The sequence below is a fragment of the Pezoporus occidentalis genome, unplaced genomic scaffold (genome assembly GCF_034315485.1).
Source record: "Pezoporus occidentalis ecotype Australia unplaced genomic scaffold, CSIRO_AGI_Poc_V1 ctg54, whole genome shotgun sequence".
Taxonomy (NCBI): domain Eukaryota; kingdom Metazoa; phylum Chordata; class Aves; order Psittaciformes; family Psittacidae; genus Pezoporus; species Pezoporus occidentalis.
In genome coordinates, this window is record NW_026915877.1 from 1137501 (window position 1) to 1154622 (window position 17122).

A 17122-nucleotide genomic window follows, 5' to 3' on the forward strand; every position below is an offset into this window, starting at 1 on the left:
CAAACCAGCCTCGTGCTTGCAAATTTGCAAGAATTTGGTAGTGTTCTCATCTCTTGCATTTTCAGGACAGACACATTCATCCAGTTGCTAGGAAAACCAAATAATGAAAACATAGCTGGGATTTAGCAAGTTCCACTGGGAATTACCTATGATAGAGGGCAGGGCTGCACTTCCTCAGAACATGCTCCTGCTGTAAAAATTCACAAACCTGGCATTCATACAGGCATCTGTCGCTTGCTCTAATGCCAGTTCATAGTATACATACAAACATCTGCTTCCATGCACAAAGGGATACAGAACGCTTGACAGGTCTGTGTTAGCAGGGTTCGCAATGCCAGTTCTTTATGCAAAAACCCTAATGCTTCCCGTCAAGCCATTAGAAGTGATACAATCAGCCCAGGCCCCATTAAGCCATCAGTGTCCACCTGTGATAAAGATGGCCATTTGTTTTCTTAAAGCCCACTTAATGTCTGCTTAACTCAATTTGTCAGGAAATGTAGAACAATTTCCTCACAGCCTGAAATTTGGTAGTGGTTCAAAGTCAAAAGGCCAGGTCTAGTCTTATTCAAATGATATAATGAACAGTCTTCAAATCTAAATCTCCCTTGGGGGGATGCTGTTTACTTTTTTTTTTTTTTCATGTTAAAAGGGAAAAAAAAAAGAAGAAAAAGTAGAGTAGAATGTGTGTTTTTCTTTGATGACTAAAAATATTAAATCCTTTTAACCCTTTCACGTGGGTCATCTGAGAAATGAACTTCTTTGCTTCCTTCTTTTGCTGGAGTTTAATATAGTAAAAGTTAGGCAGAACAGAGCAAAAATACCAAAATAAATACAAAAAAAAATTTTCAGCATATTTGAAAAGTCTCTTTTTAAACATATAAGGTTACAGCTTAACCACCTAAAACATATCTCCAGTTTTCACTTTTCCTGGGATCTCTCCTGTAGCACTGATAAGGGGCCTAATCCCACCTTTCAACAGCAATGCCAAGGGCACCATTTGCAGTGAGGAAAGTCAGAGTGCATATAAGACCTTTGGTGGGAATTTTCCCTAGGAAAACAGACAAGAGCTGAATAAGTGCGACAGGATATGGCCCTGACTTTGCAATTGTTCTAGGACGGTTCTTATTCAGCATCCTAATTTTCATGTAAGGTGAAATCTGAGAAATGCTTTGCCCCTGCCACAGGTTTTCTCTGTCTCAAATCACTGTCTGTCCCCTGGTCCTCAACCAACATGGCAGTCTGGAGAGCGTGGGTGAGAACCAGAGGGATACTAATGGAAGCCCATCCTCAGCCCAGGCAGTGGGGGCAAGAAAAGTCTGTGAAGAAGAGGGGAGCAGGGATTTCAGGAGCTGGCAGTGATGCCTTGCCATGCCTTCACCACTTCATGCAGCAAAAAATAAGTATGAATAGGCCACCACTATGGGAGGGCAGAGCACTCCTGCTAAGGCACCTTTTTGGCCAAAAAATGTGGGGGGGAAAGTTGTACATAAGCAGGATTCCCAGTCTCAAAGCCATACATAATTACGCACCAATGGCTGCAGCTTATGGATACTGTTTCTGTAACTGAAGACAATTTTTGAAAGTGTGAGCAGCTATTTGTGTTTCTCTGAAAAGGAGTGCTGGTCAAGCTTCGAAGCGCAGTCTGTCTGCTGGCTTTAACTGCTGATGGGGAGGTGTGTTACAGCCTCGAGTTGTACATTTGCAGAGAAAATATCACACATGCAGATGCTCAAGTCTGCTCTTTCTGTGCAGCAAACACTGCACAAGGCTGTAACAGTGTATGAAATACCAGGAAAGAGCTCAACATATTTGAGCATATTCAACTTGGTAGAAGTTAGCAGTGAAGCACAACCATTTCAGTTGGGATCAGACTATCTATTGGCTATCAAGTCCTAATTTTAATTAACCCCCAAAATTGTCTGATGAAGATCGTTCCTCTTTTATGCCGCCTAACCAGTTGTATGTACACTGGGCATGCAGTACCTAAGTCAGATGCTGCTTTGTTATAATTAGGGCAGCAAATTTTGTTTTCTGTTTGGTACTTGCTGTTACATATTGCATGTAATGTATGGCACTGTTAAGGGAAAAAAATTGGAGTCAAAGTGCCTGGAAAGTTAGGTCTGCTCTGTAGCACTGTGAGATTGTTGACATCTGCCGAGGTTGGAGAGCTCAGTAAGCAGGAAATGGGGTGTCACTCTGAGTGGTAGTTTACCATTATCCTGGCATCCTAATGAAGTGTCTGCAGTGCACAGAGCTTCTGGATGGCATCTTAACGCACGGCTAAGCAAAAGCACTTCTCTCCTTGTCACTGTCATCCATCTGCCTGCACCCTACTGTAGCCAATGGGATGGAACTATGCTACAATGTGCTATAAGCCATTCAGAGTTGCACATTGCATAATCAGTCCCATCAAATATGTAAAAAAATTACTATTATTGGTTATTTCTCTCAAACTCTGGCACCTGGAGTTTGATACATTAAAGTTTAACTTTTGTAAGTGCTGGGTTTTTCCATTAATTTCACATGGGGTTTTGTTAAATGGGACTGAGTTGTGAACTCATGTCTTGGGTCTTGCAAATGGATTGCAAAAGTTGTATGAATATTCATTGCAAACTCCACTTTATATCACATAGGATGAATTTATCAATTTCCCATATAGAGAGATTCCACACAATTCTCATTTTCTTTTGCAACATCTATTTCTGTGGCATGAATAAAAAAACAAAATAAATTCAAATTGGTCATTTTCCTTATAGCAAACATTAGTTAGTTTGAACACTTATACATTTTCTTTAAAACAAAAAAATATTTTACAGTGTATCTTCATGAGACAATTGCCACAGTGTACTGAAAATGATTAAAATTGGGACTTTTATGTTTCATACATAAAAAATGTAACATTAAGATATCAAATCATCAGTGATACAAATTCTTATCTATTTATTTATACATAAAAATCTGTGTATTTCAGTCAGCATGACTTCCAGAATATAAAGACTTACCAAATTAAAGCAGAGTTTTAGGCAGTTGACATCTCTGAAAAAAATTAAGTCAGCAGAGCACTCTCTTTTAAGCAAGTTTTCATTCCCTGATAACACCAAAGTTATCAAGGACTGGGGCTAAGAATTGTGTGACAGGGCAATCTTCTAAAACAGGCAAGAGCAAGATGAATTGGCTAAGTTGGGTGTTTATTTATACAAATAAGAGGGCAGAACATAATTTAGTTGAATCAGGAATTTTTCACAGACGTTAAAACTATAGCAAACATAACAGCGGGGATGCTTGCACAGCAGCACAGTGGGGAAGCTCACAGAGCGTCTGCCCACAGTACGGCTGGCTGTAGCTAGTGCCATAAGTCTCACAATTTCATTAGCACTCGAAAATCCACCTAAACCACTCAGTTCTGATAAAATAAAAATAAAAATAAATGAAATAAGCAAACCAAAAAAGCCCAGACAAAACCTGCCTTTCCCTCAGCAGCTGAATCAGTTGTGAATTGTTGGAAAAACTCTTGGCAGACAGATTTTGCTGTAGCAACAGTGTGTGACATTTTAACAACCGCAGAAATCTCATCCAAAAAAATCCCCAAAACAAGGTGAGAAGAGCCATGTAAGAAAATTGGAGAAAAGCATGCCTAAGAAGCAACAACAAATCACAGATTAGGTGGCAGATCAATAATTTGATATTTTATGCAGAAATGTAAATCACTGAGGTTTTTTTCAGCATTTCAGCTTTGAGGCTCAAAAGCATAAAAAAGAGCCACGGCTCGTGCGTGATAAAATTAAACATTAATGTGAGCCATAAATGCCATTTAACATTAAACATGTACAAGCCACTGAAATGCCTGGTAAAGGGAAATGGGTGCTATAGTAAAACTATACAAAGTAAGTCAGACATGAATAATGCAGCAGGTCTGAGCAGGGTCATGGGTCAGACTCCAGTACCTTACAAAATAATGAATGCATGTCAGGTTAGAGACATACATCCCTTCCTAGCACATGTGAGTTATTGGAGATAAACCCTGTACTTCCTGTTCTGGAACAAAGTGGCTTGTTGTAAACATCTATGTCCATTTAAAATTAATGATTAAAAGAAAGATTCAGTGGGATTTGCTTAAGTATTCTTTATGGCTACGAGTGTTAAAGGTTACTTTCTTCATTCATTTTTACCCAGCCACTGTTAACGTTACAGACACATCATGTTTTCTTCTGTGCTCAAATGTTTATCCAAAGCTCATTTGCAAAAGAGCTTACATAATATGAAGCAGGCTTTTTTCAATGCATTCTTCATTTAAATATAAACAAAAAAGCATCTCTATAGTTTTGCTCCATTAAAGGGAGCCAGCCCTATTTTTAAAGACAGTAATCCAAATCCTAAATATGTTCTATGAAAATATTACATGGAAAACCATCTGTAATTCACTTGAGCATCCTGATCTGCTAAATTATCACCTATATCTTCTGTATTTTTCCCCAAAATACAAAAAATATTAACTGTCCTTTCATTCTTTATTTCACATATGTGATTATGATAACTCTTTTCCTTCTTCAATCTTCACAGGGAGAAGAGTATAACTTTCCAAAATGGGAATCTTTTCTCCTCATTTTCACCAATTTTCACAATTTAAAAAAAAAGAAATATAATGAAAAATAATATTGTTTCATTTATGAAAACGAGTCTGCTTCATTTTCTAGACTCAGATGGAGAATTTAGCACCTGTTCAGTGTGTTTTCCTTCTTTTGCACCCTGTACTCCTAGCTTTCATAATGCAGTGCAAGGAAGGGGATACCTTCTCCACAGCTATTTATACAAAATCATGTTTGATTATTTCCTCCCTCCATTTGAGCATAGTAAAGAGAAAATCCCAAATTTTATATTTAAATTGAAAAGTCTTTCTACTTAGGAATCTGAAAAGGAAAAATTTCTAGGAAAGTGGAACTTGAGGCTTTACAGAAATAAAGCAAATACATAGGTACTGCAAATGAAACATAAGATCTTGCATCTGATCTGTTAAGTATTCCATCAACAAGGTCAAGAGTAAAGACAAGCCCAGCCACAAAAACTGAAGCAAGAGTAAGCTTTAATAAAAAAAAATATGAACAGTTTATCCTCTTCAGCTTTTCAAGTGTAAAAACAAAATCTTTTTTACTAGAGAAAAATCAAGCATGTATATAGCATTTAAAAAGACACCAATATCAACCATTTTAATGAAAGAGTACCCAATATTTTCAAAGAACTATAAAAGGGAAGGAGACTAAGTGTTATGGCAAAAAGCCTGGGCTCAGCAAGTTTGTGTGGGAAATGGTGAAATGTGACTGTGATTTATAATGAGAAAAGGTATCTACAACATACAATTTTCTACCTAGCTGCAAATAATAATTCATAGTGATGTCCCTTCCAGATAAAATACCTTTGCAATGTAGGACTCATGTGGTAAAATGATCATGATAAATGTCAGACCAGTGCAGGTAACGGCTTTACAAACCATTAAGATTAGCTGGCTCTTTTTTTTTTTTTTTGATGATAACAGTAACCATGCTGTGACTCTATGTGGTAATAATATCTCAGTACTGATAAATGCCAGAGCCTGGCAGAGGTGTTTATCATTCCCAGTTCAGAAATGCTGACTAAAGTTACCACATGTTGCCTGGTTTTTCTTCTTTTACAGTAGACTAATAATTAACAAATAGACTGAATCACAAAACAATTTTATGCAAAATTTCTACAGTCTTGTGCTTTAGTGCCTACATAAATATCTCTAGTACACTAGTACTGATTACTTTGGTACAGTAAGTCCTAAACCAAAGCTTTCTACCTTTGCCATTCTCTTAATAAATAATTTCTTTGTAAATGAATGCTTCTCTTTTTAGTTTACTTCTTTTACAAATACACCTTATAAGGAAGTGCAGCCTTGGTTACCAAGCTGGTATCTGTGTTAATCAACACAGAGCAGAGACACTTCCTTCAAGAAAGCACAATAAAGTTTTACTGTGCATTTCCTTGCAAATATTCTGCAATGGACAAACGCTGCAGAAGTCTTTTCTTCCACTGAGTCTCTCCCTACCTCAGTGTTTCAGTTCTGCTCAAGTCCATTGAATTCTCAGGAGAAAACAGAATTAAAAATAAAGCCAATTGGGAAACTATATTTGAGAAGTTGCTGTATAGCCAGGGTAGCGTCAATCTGAACATAACTTATCTAGTAAGATCATAACATGTCTTAGTGTTTCATAGGACAATGAAACTGGTGGAGGGTCTAGAGCACAAATCTTAAGAGAAACAGCTGAGGGGACTGGGGTTGTTTATCCTGGAGAAAAGGATGCTCAAGGGAGACCTTATTGCTCTCTACAACTACCTGAAAGGAGGTTGTAGCAAAGTGGGGGTCAGTCTCTTCTCCAGGTAACAAGCTATAGGACAAGAGGAAACAGCCTCAAGTTGTGCCAGGGGAGGTTTAGATTGGATATTAGGAAAAAAATCCTTCACTGAAAGTGTTGTCAAGCATTGGAATAGGCTGCGCAGGAAAGTGAAGTCACCGTCCCTGGATGTATTTAAAATATGTGTAGATGTGACGCTTAGGGACATGGTTTACTGATGGACTTAGCAGTATAAGGTTAATGGTTGGACTTCGTGAGCTTAAAGGTCTTTTCCAACCTAAAAGATTCTATGATTCTATGTGTGCATACCAAATAGCACAAATACAGAATTTGTATCCTCTTCCTACAACAAATTCAGTTCAGCAAATTTAATATAATTTTAATTTGTAACTTCAGTCATATTTCCATTGGAAAGGATTGCCAATAGAGCAAAAATTAACAGTTCTATTACAACTTGTTTATTAGAACAAGAACTGCTTGTGGTAGAAAACAATGGATGGCTGACTGAGTTGCAAGACTGGGGGAGATTGTACTGTTCAGAAGTTAAATTTCTGTGTAGGTCAAACCAGAACAAGAAAAATATACACAAAAAGTGTATTTATAAGAAGGATGGGGACATGCCAGAACAAGTCCAGAGGAGGGTCACAAAGATGATCAGAGGGCTGGAGCACCTCTCCTATGGAGACAGGCTGAGAGAGTTGAGCTTGCTCAAGCCTGGAGAAGAGAAGGCTCAGGGGAGAAGTTAAAGCAACTTCAAGTGCCTAAAGGGGCTGACAAGAAACTGGGAGAGGGGCTTTCTATAGGGCAGGTATGGATAGGACAAGGGGGAATGGCATTAAACTGACAGAGGGGAGATTTAGATGTCAGGGAGAAGTTCTTTCCTGTGAGGGTGATGAGGCACTGGCACAGGTTGCCCGGAGAAGCTGTGGCTGCCCCTTCCCTGGCAGTGTTCAAGACCAGGTTGGATGGGGGTTTGAGCAACCTGTCTAGTGGAAGGTGTCCCTGCTTGTGGCAGGGTAGTTGGAACTAGATGACCTTTAAGGTCCCTTCCAATCCAAAACATTCGGTGATTCTATGATTCACTTGTGTTTAACTTCATCATCACTGTTGTCAATTGCATGAATTCCTATAGGATAAATCTATATTAAACTTTGGAGTTTTTTTTACTGGAGAGTAATATCTATGCACTGACTACTTTGAGATCTTGTCTTTCATATCTATACAATTTTCTATGTTATAAAAAATACAGATATATGTATATATCTCTCTGTGTGTTACATTAATCTCAACAGGAATTAGGAATACATGCTGAGGAATAAGTATTTCATTAGTAACTTTAATTTTTAAGTTTAGTTCAATTGCAGGGAACTTTTGCTTGAAAATTTTTTGGGGGTGAATTCTTTGAATTAAGGCACTAATCACCATGTATGCTTACGCAGCACCTACTGCAACTGGGAATCAATCCTGATTGAGATCTCTGAGTGCAAGGGTAATATGAATATTAACAAGGAACATATACGAAGAATGATAGGTGATAATTAAATCATAGATGATAAGATCAAAAAAGTATTCTCAGGTTATCTAGGGCATGTAACATGCAAGATGTTTTCGCTACGTCAGACCTACTGGCACCTTATCTAATCTGTTCCTAAAGAAAAGCACACTTATACATGACTTTAGTTGCAACATATCACTCAAGCCTTTTCCACAAAACTGTGTATCATGCTAAAACTTGAAGATATATCCTAACAAAAAGGATAGCAAGGTACTTACCTCAAAAGAGAGATTAAAGTCATTAGTACTACATTCTTTATTACTAATCATGAGTTTGAAATACAATTTTTATCTTGCAGACATTGTGAGATATTGCAAGTATTAGAAAAGAGTTACAGTGGAATAACTTCTCAAAATAATAGATCACCAAAAAGGACAACTTAATAACAAATAATTTTATACTTCCAGACTTGATGGGGTTCATGTTAGAGATTCATAAATATAGCTAATTTGAATATGATTGATGTGAAAAAAAGGACAACAATGACTACCTGGGAAGTGCATCCATCACAGAAGCTGCACCATTGGACAAATGTTAGCTCCAATGTGGAATTCCAATCAACATGTGGGTCCCTGACTACTTGATGGCATTTTATCCTAAGATGATGGTGTAATAGTCTAATAAAATAAATGAAAAATGTAAGAATATATTTCTGTGAATCAAAAACTGCTTCCTTAAAATTAAAAGACTTTTTAATTTTTGCAAATTACGCTTTCTCTTTATTAAGGTAACATAAAGTGTGACATATTTTGGATTTAACCATATATTAATGATGGCTTTTCATATTAAGGTACCAGATGCAGTACTAGGCAAAATAACATCCGCATATCACACACAGGTTGTTATTTTCTCTTTCCTCTCCCTTAGAAATCCAGGACAACGCCACTCGCATCAAATCAATAAGGACCCTGGTAAAAAAGCTCCCTAGACCAAACTATGAGACAATGAAAATCCTTTTTGAACATCTAAAGAAGTAAGTAGAACTGTAGTACTAACAGATCAATAATTTTAAAAGGAATTAGTGTGTGGTGTTCTAATCCTGCTGGAAATGTCATCCAAAATACCAAAGATAATTATGCGCTTTGGCAAAAGTAAGCATGAGTTATGGTATCTATGAATATCCTATTCCTGCTCAAGAAATCAGTATGTCTAAGCAAAAGCCAATTTTTTTTCTTCTACTAGAAAACGGATCAGTTCTCTTTCCTCTGATGAAGTCAAAAGTTGAGATTACTATACTACAGATCTATTCACAGTATGTTTTGGATTGGAAGGGATCTTAAAGATCATCTAGTTCCAACTACCCTGCCACAAGCAGGGATAAATTCCACTAGACCAGGTTGCTCAAACCCCCATCCAACCTGGCCTTGAATACTGCCAGGGAAGGGGCAGCCACAGCTTCTCCGGGCAACCTGTGCCAGTGCCTCACCACCCTCACAGGAAAGAACTTCTTCCTGACATCTAATCTAAATCTCCCCTCTGTCAGTTTAATGCCATTCCCCCTTGTCCTATCCATACCTGCCCTATAAAAAGCCCTTCTCCCAGTTTCTTGTCAGCCCCTTTAGGCACTTGAAGTTGCTTTAACTTCTCCCCTGAGCCTTCTCTTCTCCAGGCTTGAGCAAGCTCAACTCTCTCAGCCTGTCTCCATAGGAGAGGTGCTCCAGCTCTCTGATCATCTTTGTGACCCTCCCCTGGACTCGATCTAGCATGTCCCCATCCTTCTTATGTTGGTAAAGTGCAACAAGTTCCAGACTTTTGGATCACCATATTTTCACCACTGAGATCTCTGCTGTTCAGTCTTCTTTACTGATCTTGTGATGTGCTGAGGCACACAATGACAGAAATAACCTCACCCAAGAAAATACATAACAAGCTCTTGCACCTCACCAGAAATCTTGTGACAACATAGAAGATCTAAGAAGCACTGAGGAGAGATTTGAAGGTTCATCTTTGCTCTCCTAATGTTACTGATAAACCATAAAGGCAGAAACATGACAATATGAGGCTCCACCTTATAATTTCTCTGTGGTTTTTGCATTCATTGAGCTTCTTCTGCAAGAGATGTCAGCCCAAAAATTCAACCCAGGATCTCGTGTTTGTTCAACTTGGTTTTTCTTCTCATGTTTCATGGCATTAAAAGTAAAAATGTACATAGGCCATGTGCTCGCTCTGAAACCAACTTGCAGCTGTTTGACTTGGAGAATGACTGGGCAGAAATGGCAGAGCTCAAGACAGGGGCACATGAAGGGCAGAATCCAGATCCTCCCTTTGTGGCTGTCCTGCTCTTGGGACTAACGGGTGCCATTTTGTACAGTCACTTTTCAGCCAAACTACCCTTAAAATTGAAAGGACTAAGTAGGATCCAGGGCCCCATAGAGGCCCTTGGCACAGAGAAGCATTTCATCCCAGGAATAATGTAATGACCCCAGTGAGCAAGTAATAAAGAATCCAAATAAAAGACTACTCTGAGCTTATAATGAATGATGCCTTTATACTGACCATTTCTGCTACATTCTTCTGGCAGATACATGTAAGAAGTGCAGCTCCTTTATCTTGTTCTGCAGACCCCAGCTGAAACTGCAAAATGAAGTCCATATAGCTGTGGGAATGTCCCTATTTCATTAAGCATGGGAAGATTTCAAACAGTTCATAAAATGACTGAGTTTGGCCTGGCAGAAAAACAGTTTTCTATGTATTCATCTGATGTACCATGCACACACTTTCTTTTCTTCAGCAGGTTATGTAGAGAAGTATGATAACTTATTACTGTCAATGGAAGAATAATAAGGGAAATTATTTCCTGAGAAGAACCCGAGTGCAAGAAGTTGGTACATGCTGTCAGCACAGATATGCCATATACAAGATTTACTGCACCATACATGGCAATGATCTTAACCTGACAAAAGTTTTGTTACCGTGTCTTAGGGGAGGGATATCAGGTATACACAATAAGTCTTTGATCTCATAGTTAATCACTTGATTGAGACTCAGGAGACGTGGTTACAGTTCTTGGCTTTGACCGGATGTTCTGGGTGACCTTGGGTAAATCACTTAATCTCTCTGTGCCTTGGTTCCTTGTTTACAAAATGATGATAATACTTTCTTTGTCTGCCTTGGCTTTTCAGAATATAATCTTTTTGGGACAGCAATTGTTTCCTGCTGGATATGTGTAGAATAACTGCTAAAACCGGACCATGACTGGTGCATTTTGGAGATTAAAAAAAAAAAAGGGGGGGGACGGACCTTCTCCCCCCCAAAAAAAATACATACAGTAAAATACCAATACTTCAATACTTCAGAATGCATATGTACACAATACTGGGCTTGACTTCAACTCTATAGATATAGTAATACCTAAATAAGCACATGTTCTTACCTAGGTGTGTCTGCAGAATGCATGGTGAAGATAAAGGTATACTGATAAAATAACACAGCAGAGAGTGATGGAAGGCGGGAAGATGTATTATCTGAGCCATTTGCAGGTCTGATCCTTATGGGAGCAATAGCCTGAATCTCTCTGAAGGTCAGGCTTTTCTGCCAAATATACATATAACCAGGGAAAGATAGGGCAATTCCACAAGCTTTATTCCACTGATATGGGAGCAGCAGTAGAATAGATACAGAAAACACTAAATAACAGATGAAAAGTGGTATGTTCTCTTGAACTGGTCAATGCAAAAGACACGGGCTAGTCTTAATGGACTCATGGCTCCATAAATGAGAATAAAGAAGCATATATACAACTTTAGTAATGACATTATATTTGCTTTATGTAAATATAGGCAATGTGTGTTTGTTTAAATCAACTGAGGAAAAAAGATAAGTTTCCAATGGTTACAAAATGTAAAATTATATCACTTTTAGGGATACTTTTCAGAAGAGGGGTCCCAATGTGCACAATGTGCTAACCTCACCACTGACTTTCCCCTTTCGCTATCCCCTTCAATTACAGGGTTTTCTTAGTGTAAATCACAGGAGGTTCAAAAGTTGCCAATTAGTCAAAAACAATAAGTAAACTGGTTTTATTTGAGGTATATTACTGCAATTTCTGTATTTTCTGCTGTTCTTGACTAGTGTTTTACAGGGCTTTAAGGGGTTTCTGATGGGGAAATCTGAAGGACTGCAGTTATGCTGTTTCTATGGTTTTCCCTTCTTTCTCCTACCTCTTTTTCTTTCCTCCCTGTCAGACAGATAGGAGAACAGGGCTTTGCAGACCTGGACCATGGGACTGCTCAAGCCTGTGACTTCTGTACAACACATGAGAGCATGTATCAGTGACATGCAGGAGCTCAGCATGAGAATCCAACCTTTCCCCAAAAGGCTACACTTATCCTAAATCTCTGACAGCAGTGAGGCTATACTATGGTTTCATTCTGTGGCAATCCAGTCTGTAGGAGTATGTCCAGATCAAGTACAAGTAACAACATGAAATGCACTTCAGAAGATTCTTCCTTTAGAAACCCAGACAAAGCAGCCAATGCGAGAGTCTGTGAAGGCCTGGCAGCTGTGATTAACACTAGTGCCGTATATCTTTCTTAGATGAAGCTTCCTGAAGTCACAATACAGTGTATGAAACCCACAGGAGGGAATTAAAAGCAAAGCCTGGGGTTGCAGTACCCGTTCTTTTATGGGTTTTCTATTTGACGGGAAAAATCCCCACCCCACAAATGTCCCGTGTTCATCTTTGCATGAGATTTATTCTACTCGTAAGTAGGAAAGACAAAATATGGGGCTGAACAAAAATATCATATAGCTTTTGTAAGCCTAATACCATAAGAAATTGTTTTATTAGGACTCACACTGAAAATAATTGAGTACAACTACCATTAGGTTATTCACACTTCCTGAAGACGACTAAATTGTACAAATATACTTTAAACAACAAACCCCAACCTGAGTAGGGATTTCCCCAAATAAAGAGCTGCAAAACCCAACCTGTTCTACTTGAACATACTTCAAGAATACTTGTGTGCTATACATAGCACGTATACTGATGCCCCATTAGTGAAAACGGCATTCCCATTCCACAGGATTTTATTCTTTCCTGTTGCTTATCTACAAGTGAATTTTACCCACAGAGTGAGCTAATTAGACAAAACTGATACACTTTTCTGGTCCTATTTTGCAGGCATATGTAGGACAACAAATGATGCAGAAACCTTGCATTGGCTTTCTGCACAAACATGAACTTAGCACAATAGAGCCTTATATGGTAAATCATTATCTGTATCCAGTAATTTACTCACAGAACTATAATCTCACAGAACTATAATCCAAGATAAGCACAAGGAACATTTTGTTTGCTAAGGATCCCACATTATTTTATGATCTAACTTGCTCTCACAGCAGCATCTTGAGGTAGCTGTTACACACCAATTGGGAAACTGAGGCACAAGAAGTTTAAATTACTTACAGACTTGGCATAAGCCAGCAATACAATCTAAATATCTGGAAGGTTTTTTTGTTTGCATAGACACTTCTCCAGTGATCACAAAATACTCTTTCCTCCCTAATGCAAAATGCTGTAAGGGAGAGGAACATCCTGCCTGGGTCCTCTACACCATGCTCTGAGCTGGTGAAGGGGGCAGACACAGCTCTGCTCCAGAAGCTTTGTGCCTGCATTATACTGTGTCTGAACTAATAAGCTGTGCTTATTAATGTTAAATTAATGAATCTCAGCCTGCTCTGTTTATTAGGTTGAGCTCCATGCCACTGCAAAGCAGCTCTGCAACTCCCAGACCCAAGCTGTCTCACATCTGACCAGGCTGGAGCACAGGGCAGCCAAGCTTGAGTCTGTCTTTACCCATCCATGTAGACATCCCTGCAAAGAGATAGATTACAGACAAAACCCCTCTCCTTGCTTCTTATTTTCCTGCACAAAGGCAGGATAATACATGTTATTTACAAAAGTATAAAATGGATGTTGAAATAATTAAATGGGAAGGCAGGGGCCAGCCTGATGCTACCAGCCCTCTCTTATGTGGAAAGCACTGAACCCAGATGCCCAACTGTGGAAGATATCCTTCCAGCAGCAGCATCTGCCTCCTTGGCAGGCACTTCAGGCAAGTTGTCTGGGGAGCTCTGTAGTTGCCTCTTGGTTTATCACGTGGATCTGTTACTGTGGTCTATCTGGCTACCTTGTCTAGGCAGAAGCCAGTTCCTTTTGATTCACCTTTGAATCCAAGAGACTCCATTTATTTTGCTCAATTTTTCCCATACTGAACATAGCACAGCAAGACATTTTCAGTTGCCATCCAAGCTTTCTGCCCTTTCAGAGAGAGAATGATTATTAACTTTCTGATTGACCTCCCCCCTGTCCGAATTCTTCATTCTTACTAATAATCGTTTCCACCAATTTCACTGGAAATAAGCTCCTCATCAAGAGTACAATTTTTTATCTAAGATAAACCCACTGATATTAATATATTCTCTGACACAATTCACAACATGTAGCCTCAAACCTTGCAACATGTAGCAGCTACAGTCTGAAGAGTGCAGGCTTTTGGAAACCACATGTGACTAAACAGACTTCTTTCTACCTATTGAAAAAAAAAGCAAAAAGAAAAAAGCCATACATAGACAGAGCCCACAGTAGCCACCACACCAGGACACGATGACAATGTGATGACAAGTCCAGCAACAGTACCCAGAATTCTGAGGGAAAATCAGAAAATAAAGTTAAAGTATGGCATCTAGCAATAAGCAGGGGGTTTCTGAAAACTTTTTTTTTTTTTAAAGTTGGTAGTTGAAAGATGTAGCAAACATATGTGATTTTCACTTACTAAACTATGTGTCATATCAGCAGTTTCAGGCAGGCTTACATATTAAATCTAGGCTTAGGAAAACCCTTTTTTCATACAGTAGAACAGATTACATTAAGAACTGTACAAGCTTTTTATTAAGAAAAAGAAAAGTAAAAACAGTCCCCAGAATTGAAAGACTATGACAGATATTTCTATTTTGGATACCTTAGAGAACCTGTGGGAGACCCACAATCAAAAACGTGGGATGGGCATTTGAATTCTGCTTCAGAAATATATGCCCAGATTCAGGAATGTGCAGAAGTGCAGAAGCCCTTACTTAACTGAAGGCTCAAGAAAGACCATTCATTGGAATCATTCCCTGAATCAAAACCTTAGGTTATAATCAGGCAACTCATGAGCAGCTCTTCAGCCACAGGACTGACAGCAGCAGGGAGAAAAATTTAGCCTTAATTCTACAAGCTTTGGGAGAAGCTACTAGAAATATGAGGAGAAGTGTCCTCTTGCACCAGAAGAGTGAGTAAGTGACTGACCAGGGACACAAAAGACGCAGGCAACCCTAACTAGCATTTTAAGGTTTACATGAAATAAATTAATCCTTTCCTAGCTTGAGAGTGGCAAATATATATCAAGACATGCTCTTGCACATGTGCTTTTCTCTGTTCCAGCTACAGAAGAGTTTTAGAAAGGAGCTGGAACAATGCCAACACTTGTCCCATTTACCATAGCTTCCCAGGGCTCGTTGTGGGGAAGGAGAAGAATTAAACTCCTTTTCTCTCTGCAAAGTACACATCACATTGCTCTACTAAACTATCCCCTTGCAAATTAGTGGACACAAGAAAAAAGTGTGCCAGCCACAAGTGTGCACAGGACCAGAGTAACAATAAATTTTGGATAAAAGGCAAAAAAAGAAATCAAGTCTTCCAGAACCACCTTTATCCATTTTTATTTTATTCACTTTGGGGCAAGGGTGACCTGCTACTGAGGTTTTTGCAGTCATGCCTAGTCCTTTTTTTGTGGAGTAAGACAGTTTCTGAAGTTCACCTCTTCCCTGAAAAATACCTTACTGCCTAGTGTTTTTCATGAGAAGAATAGCAAGTAATTAAAACCATTTTTTTTACCCTTGTTTCCATATACTTCCTATCTTGTCAACCGTATTTAAAAATATGACCGGTGGTTTTCATGACGGTCAGGCAAATAATTACACTTGGTACTTTTCAATGTTACCAAGCTTACAAATGTACTGAACTGGTGTATCAGCACATAACAGAATGATAGAAATAATTAACATAGTTTTAATTTAAATATTTATGACACTGTTGACTCTGTGGCTGTATGGCACCATTGTGTTATGTGCAGTACACAAATACAGATAGATAGAGCCCCTGTTTCAAAGAGCTCCTATTGTTCATTCCACATTACTCAATATCAAATGATCTCAAAAAAGCTTTTCAAAAATTAATTAAATCTCCTAACTGCCTTTTCAGGTCAGTAAGTTTTATTATCCTAGTTGTATAGATGGAGAAAGCAAGGAATGGAGAGGGTAAGGCACTTGACCACGATGACACAGTGAACACTTCTCACTTCTACTCGCCACTTACTTCCTAATCCCCCACATCCCGAACTCCCCACGCCTTTGAAGGCTGTTCTATGTGCATGTTGGGGCTGTGGGCGTACGTGTGCATATGGCCAGCACATCTCGAGGAAGGTCGGTTACTGCTAAGTACTCTTCAGTTAATCAAGACCACGTGAGAATCCTGCTTCTGGTTTGCACTCGCATAAGCTTAGCAAAATATCACTGGCAGAGTTAATTTATGTGATTTTGTAACCTCTTAATATTGCCTGGGGTTAGTGTTCCTTTCAACTGAAATGTATTTGTTGGTGAAAATTAAGAATGCTCAATTCATTACAAAATGCCTTCTCTTCCCCTCTTTTTTTTTTCTTTTTTTTTCCTCTCTATTTCGTGTTGGGCCTTAACACACTAATTTCCAGGACCAGGTCATCAAAGGGTAATTTGCAATGTTTTTCATTTTTCTAGCTAAAGATACATAATTTTTCTCAGAATAAGGCTGTAAAATAAAAAAGAGGCTTGAAGTTTCTAAAGATATTCATTGGAACTTCAAAACAAAACAAAACAAAACAAGACTTTAATGCCAAATGTCAGTGTTCTGTGCAAAATAATTAATATAACACAATAGGATCTATTCTACTATTGATTGAAAAGGAATTTATGCAGGTAATTCATTAAGGCTAGTGGGAGTTTGGCATGTAAATCCCCCAGCACTTTGATGGAAAAACAGACCATGACGATTTTCTTTTATTTTTCTAAGCTATAAAATGCATGCTTTTCAGTGACAAATACATAAAAAGAAAAAGCAGATACCTGAAAAACTAGGGTAATACATGGCCCTGCCCTGTGAGGCTTCTGAAATGACATT

General features: G+C 38.6%; 2 protein-coding genes across 7 annotated transcripts in view; one reads left to right on the forward strand and one right to left on the reverse strand.

Moving 5' to 3' along the window:
* The window catches only part of ARHGAP15 (Rho GTPase activating protein 15), a 344865-nt gene that overhangs the window by 311412 nt on the left and 16331 nt on the right, over positions 1-17122 (forward strand). For 5 of the 6 annotated variants that reach the window (XM_062637715.1, XM_062637716.1, XM_062637714.1 and 2 more), the window contains one exon: positions 8794-8899. The exons of the other annotated variant lie outside the window; for it this stretch is intronic. In XM_062637715.1, coding sequence (XP_062493699.1) covers positions 8794-8899 — 106 coding nt within the window. The remainder of the gene's footprint in view (positions 1-8793; positions 8900-17122) is intronic. 6 annotated transcript variants of the gene reach the window in all.
* GTDC1 (glycosyltransferase like domain containing 1) overlaps positions 1-17122 on the reverse strand; it is a 311001-nt gene that overhangs the window by 1131 nt on the left and 292748 nt on the right. The gene's annotated exons all lie outside the window — the stretch shown is intronic.